Below are 6,554 nucleotides of genomic sequence, written 5' to 3'. Positions count from 1 at the left end.
ACGTAAACTCTCAAATTTGATAACCTTGGTTACTAGCTTTAGGTCTTAGGTAGTCATATTTGGAAGCTTTGGTAAATTTGATAAGTTCAGTTGTTTTTTTTATTTAGATTTTACTATTTTAAACTTGTTAGGACAATTGATTTACTCCCTTCTAGAGTTCCAAATAGTAGTCTTGTACAGTTATTTGTTTCAGCACTTTTAGTTTATTTTAGTTACTAGTTTTAGGTCATTACAATCTAAGTTTTAGGTAGATTTGGTAACTTGAGTTGTTTCTTAGTTAGATTTAACCTTTTTAAACTTGTTAGGACCGTTGCTTTATTTTCTTCAAGGATAGTTCGGTGCAATTTTATGTATTTTGGAGTAATACAGTAGAGTATCATAGTTTTAGGTGGTGAATTTTTTAACCTTTCTTAGAAATCAGTTTGAGTCAATTTTTGGTTACACTTAGCCATTTAAAACTTGAATCGATAGTTTCAGTATGGTTTCTCTTAGTATTTTTGTGTAGCCCTTAATTTTAGTTTACTTTTAGCATATTTATTTTTTAAGTCCTAAGTAGTGAAATTTTGATTTCTTTTCTTATTTTTTATGAAAAAAAGAATAAACCTAACATGTGCAAAATTTTGTGGAATAGAAATGCAAAGCATTGTGTAATATTTTATGGAAAATTGCAAATCATTCATGATGTAATTTTTCTCACAAAAATTAAAAACCTTCTAATGACACACAACTAAGCCCTACATACACCCAAGTTGTGCTGACATCTCCAAAAATAACTCTTTATTTTTATAATACTTATCTAGTGCTCTTTTCTTGAAATTACTCAATGTAAGAACTTTGGTGTAACTTTGGTGTAAATTTTGTGTGGACAAAACTGCAACTATGTCATTTTTTGTGTACCAAAATTGTAAACCCTTCATAGTGCAATTTTTCTTGTAAAATTTCAAACTTTCTAATGACACAAACTACCCAAATCTCATGTTCACTGTATAACGGTAACTCCACAAAACAACTATTTATTTTTATAATACTACTGTTCTCTCTTTGATAAATATCACTCGAGAAAACATGTTATACAACTAAGAAACTTATTAAATTGTGATAATGATATTTATATTATTTCTTCTTCTTTTAATAATATCTTATTACTTTTCCTTTTTTTAGAATCTCCAAGGTAAGACTTTGGTGACTACTCCTTTAGCAACAACATGATCTACTATTAATAAATAACTAATTTTCAATATTTACATGGTTCTAGTATTTTCCAAAAATATCTCTCCTCGGGGGGGTGGCAGCTCTCTATATAACATGGCCACTATATGCATGCTTTGTCGAAGTAGAGCAGCATGAGTCACTTTTCAATTCAGCTTGTTGCATTACTTTCACTCACGCTTTTGCTTCCGAATACGCATGGCTGGGGAGACGATGGCCATGTCATTGTTTGCAAGATCGCACAGGTCACTTGCTACCTTCTTCTCTTCTCTTTCTGACAATATTCGTCAGAACTGAACCGGAGTAACCCGTTTTCTTCTTCTCCTTTCCCTTTTGTGGGCTTTCTTATGAACAGGCTCGTCTGAGCAAAACTGCTGCAGAGGCTGTGCAAAAGCTGCTGCTAAAATCTGCAGAAAAGGAGTTATCGAGTAAGTGCTCGTGGGCAGATCATGTTCATCATATCTATCCCTGGTCCTCTGCTTTGCACTATGCAAATACTCCTGATGCCGTTTGCAGTTACAATAACAGCAGTAAGTTCCACACTTTCTCATTCTTCTTTCAGTCTTAGTTGTCATTCATTTTTATATTTTATTGCTTTCAGGACATAATGCATGTAGAATTTGTACAGTTGAGGGTTAAAAAATAAATATATATAGTTGATTATACATATATTTTTAAGAATCATATTTGATGTTAACCATAGAAAATGTAAACATATTATATAGAGTAAAAATAAAAAGAATAAAAAATGTATAAATTTACTATTTAAAGTTTAAGGTTAAAAGAAATATTATTTGAACTATATATTTTGTTATTATTGTATCTGTTTAGTTAATATCAGTTTAGACTACTACACTATAATTCAATAATTCATGTATCTTTGACGAAGATTTAGATAAATATATTCCACAAAGAATTGTGTAACTATCATATCAAACAGACTTAGTTATTTTACATTTACATTATATGCAACTTGTTTTTGAAAGATATTGTTTTATGAAAGGCTTTTATAATTATTAAAAAAAAGAGAGTAAAATAATGAGTTTGATCTAGTTGAAGAAATTTATAGGATCGTAAATATTGTCTTTACATTTTTAATTGGTTATCTATTTATTTTATTGATCCAATGTTAAATTTATATATGTTTTTTCAAAATTAGGTGAATTGAATCCTTAAAATATTTATATATGTTTTTATGTTTCGTTTCTTTCTCAACTCTATGTGACCCTTTCAAACAATTCGATATTAAATATAAAATGCTTCATGTGGAAATTTAATATTAAGCCTTAAATAAGATGGGAAATTTATTAAAAAAAATCCAAAAGTGTGTTAGTACGATGTAAAACCTCAAAATACTACCCGACAAACTAGTGAGCAATAATTCAACAGACACATATTGTAAAGAATCTGTAATAACTACTGAGACATGTACCAAATTTTGAAAAAGAAAAAACAGCTATTCCATCACGTTTTCATCTATCTAACCCTTGGTAGGTCATATTTGTTCCATCATATCTTCTTAATAATGTATTTGTAGCTTCTATCTTACTGCAAAATTCAATAAAAATTTGTTAAAATATAAGTAGCATAATATTTATATTTTAATAACATTTTATTTAATTTTTAATAGAAAATAAATTTTATAAACAAATTGTATTTTTTATATGAGGTTTAAATTTAAAGTTTAAATTTAATATTATGTTAATCTATTTCGATGAAAAGATTAGCAAAGTTTAATTTTAAATTTATTATCCTAAGTAGGATGTATCCACATATTTTAATTTTTTTATCTGATATTTAAATGTATAAAAAAAAATCGAATAAGCGCACGTTTAGAATAAATTGTACAGGAGTCACGACGAGAATATTGATCCAAGAAGTGTCAGTGCATGTGAACTTACAGTACTGCACGCCCTATTAAATATTTGTCACGTGATGATATTGTAAAATATTAATTATTAATTTATATTTATTTTAAACTACTTTTATTTGATATATATAGTTTCAATTATTGGTTGATGACAACATAAAGAAAAATTGACAATTATTTCATTTAACTAGAGGTATTATTGAGTACAAATAAAGTTTTATATCGAATAAAATAAAAGATGAACATGAATTTATATACATAAGATACCTCTATTGATGAGAGACTTTTTGAAGTAATACTAAAAGAAAATCCGTGAGGATTTAGCCCAAAGCAGACAATATCTTATTACTGTATAGATATTTATGTTAGGTACATACAAAATCCCTACAGATATATATGAATGAAAAGTTAATAAGATATAATTAAAGTAATAATTGACAACTATTTCATTTAATGAAAGTGAATTAAAGTAATAATTGTGTTGTATTAGTACTAACTTGTTGTTGAACATTTAGGGGATTGTATAGATTACAAGAAAGGAATTAAAGGACGATGTGTTGTGGCTGCCATTAACAATTACACAACGCAACTTCTCGAATATGGCAGTGAAACAAAATCCAAATGTAAACCCTACTTTCACACCAATGATAATCTCCTTCATTTTCTGTTTACTCACACATTTATCAATATATCAGATAACCTCACACAAGCTCTTTTCTTCCTTTCACATTTTGTCGGAGATATCCACCAGGTATATATTTATATCTACAAAAAGCCTCATTTTTCTTTTTATTTTAAGTAATTCTTCAATATTTTTTCTTATTTTTTTATAGTCTTAAAAAAAACATTATATATGTAATGGCTTTGTTTGCATTCCTGCAGCCTCTACATTGTGGTTTTCTCTCCGATAGTGGAGGCAATTCAATTAATGTTAAATGGTACACAAGGAAGCAAAATCTTCATCATGTAAGTTCATTTATTAGTTATATAGATTTATACAACTAATATATATTTCTAATTATGTCATTTTTTATGGTGAAACACATCATATTTAACAACCTATTATTATTATTATTATTATTATTATTATTATTATTATTATTATTATTTATCAGCAGATTAACCATCTATTATATTTGTATTGGTTTATATATAATATGGTTCATTATGAACATATAGGTTTGGGATCAAACCATACTTCAAACAGAAGTTGACAAATTTTATGACTCAGACATGGGCGAGTTCGTCGACGCAATTCAACAGAATATTACGGTATTGTATAATTTCTTTTATATAGTTTCAAAATAAACAAAAAGTATGGATTGATCAAGAATTTGTGAGCGCATAAACTAGTAAAAGATAAAAAGTAAGAAGGGAAAAAGTAAGATGAACTTTATCCAAAATGTTAACATTAGTTAGTTTATATGTAAATTAATTTACAAAAACCGTCTAAAATAACTCTTTTAAGTTTTTATTTTTTTTAACTTATGTATAAGTTAATTTTAATTTATAAAAGAAATTATTGTATTTTTTATTTTATTTTTCTTTTCTAAAAGTTCTATACAATCTAGCCAAAGTTGTTGTTTGACTAACTATTCATTTTGAGTCTTATAAAATTGAGACATTTAGTAATGGCATCCAAAATAACTTTTGTACTCAAATGCCTTATTGAAACTTTTTATGTCATGTATGAAAATTTAAAAAAAAAATCAAATTATTTGTTAAATATCGTGATGATAGATTTGTCACCCTTATGCGTGACTCGACTATAATTCTTAGGTGGGAGACACTATGAAATGAAACTTAAATAAATAAATAATATATATATTTACTATTTGATATTCTCTTACTTTTTGTTTATCTTTTTCGTAATTAACAGAAAGTATGGGCCAACGAAGTAGAAGAGTGGGAACACTGCGGTGACAATGACCTTCCATGCCCAGCTCAGTATGTCCCACTATTATCATTTATTAATATCATATCTCCAAACTAAAATATTATTTTACGAATAATGCACAACATTCTTTTCAAACACTCCTGATATTTTTGTCTTAATTACTACAAATATTAAGACAAAAAGAGGTATTAAGTCAAATATGATAATTGTTGTAGAAAATTAAGACACCCATCACATATCTGATTATTATTATTATGTACTCAATTAGAAAGAAAATTATGAAATACTCAACATATAAAAATAAGTAATATATTGATGAATTACAATTTATTTAAGCAAATAAATAAATAATAGGATAAAAAAGCTTTCAGTAGTAATATAACACAAGTCTTATGGTTGAAATTTTGTTATAGATATGCATCTGAAAGTAGCATAGATGCTTGTAAATGGGCATATAAAGATGCGACGGAAGGTTCAGTGCTAAGTGGTAAGGAGGTTTCAGAACTCTGATATATGGCTAAGAGAAAATGGAAATTTCTTTAACATTTTCTGATTAGTCTCTGAAAATATACTGTGCAGATGACTACTTCCTGTCACGTTCACAAATAGTGAATTTGCGGTTAGCTCAAGCAGGAGTTCGTTTGGCTGCTATTCTTAATCGTGTTTTTGACACAAAGCTTTCGTCGTCGATGTAGTTGCGTCGACAATTAGGTTAATAAAGTGCCGTCTAATTCCTGAGCTTAATTTTAAGTGCACTAGTCTTTGTGATCGTTGAGTTTACTGGTTTATGTAACATTGGACAAAATGAAGTCTAGGAAACTTCAAGTTATAAAGGCTTCATCTATTAAATTGGAATGTGTTTCGTTATTATATATTAAACCACTAAAATGTGATTGGTGCGAAAATATATATATACATATTATTTATCAAGAACTTATGTTTTAATCAGTGGCGGCAGTTAATATACAAATAAAAATATTTTTTAATTATAATATATTTAATCTCTTCAAATTTATAAATACTTTAAATAAAATTTTGACATCCTAAGATATTTTTAAACAAATCCACCATTAGTTCTACTAGTTTTGGTTTGTAAATTTTCGATTGAACTTTTTTATTGGAAAGTGTATCTAGACACTTGTCCATGATTTGCGATATACAGTTATTGGAAAACAACAATTAATTTTTATTGATACAGTAGGAATTGGAAAACAACAATTATTTTTTTTTCTTCATTATTGTTTTTACTTTAAAAGTTATTAAAAAAGTGCCAACACTTAAAATAAAGGAAACAAAGTGATTCAAGTGAAGGTTTGAAATCTATGGTGTATTTTTCATTGCTATTTCCTTAAGTTGAGTAACTGACTAAAGTGGAGTTTCCTATATAATTAATAATCATAGTGTAAATTTAGATGACCTAGTGTATATATATAATACCATCATGTATTTTAGCTTTGACTTTGTGCTGAAAATAAATAGTATCATTATGTATATTGAAAGCATCAAGCGTTTGTAGTCCAACGGTTAGGATAATTGCCTTCCAAGCAATAGACCCGGGTTCGACTCCCGGCAAACGCA

General features: G+C 27.6%; 1 protein-coding gene and 1 non-coding gene across 2 annotated transcripts; both read left to right on the top strand.

The window, feature by feature from the left end:
- Positions 1 to 1,335: 1,335 nt before the first annotated feature.
- LOC108335551 (endonuclease 2-like) lies at positions 1,336 to 5,848 on the top strand. The gene is made up of 9 exons (XM_052870116.1): positions 1,336 to 1,454; positions 1,565 to 1,739; positions 3,595 to 3,702; positions 3,775 to 3,830; positions 3,962 to 4,045; positions 4,259 to 4,351; positions 4,959 to 5,026; positions 5,390 to 5,463; positions 5,556 to 5,848. Exons 1-9 carry the CDS (start codon positions 1,344 to 1,346, stop codon positions 5,669 to 5,671), a joined length of 885 nt encoding a protein of 294 aa, XP_052726076.1. The 5' UTR covers positions 1,336 to 1,343; the 3' UTR covers positions 5,672 to 5,848.
- A 634-nt stretch (positions 5,849 to 6,482) lies between these two features.
- TRNAG-UCC (transfer RNA glycine (anticodon UCC)) lies at positions 6,483 to 6,554 on the top strand. The gene has a single exon. It is a non-coding gene; the product is annotated as a tRNA-Gly (tRNA).

The sequence above is a fragment of the Vigna angularis genome, chromosome 10, assembly GCF_016808095.1.
Source record: "Vigna angularis cultivar LongXiaoDou No.4 chromosome 10, ASM1680809v1, whole genome shotgun sequence".
NCBI classification, from domain to species: Eukaryota; Viridiplantae; Streptophyta; class Magnoliopsida; order Fabales; family Fabaceae; genus Vigna; species Vigna angularis.
The sequence above is the reverse complement of the archived record's forward strand: the minus strand, read 5'-3'. Positions and strand labels throughout refer to the sequence as shown.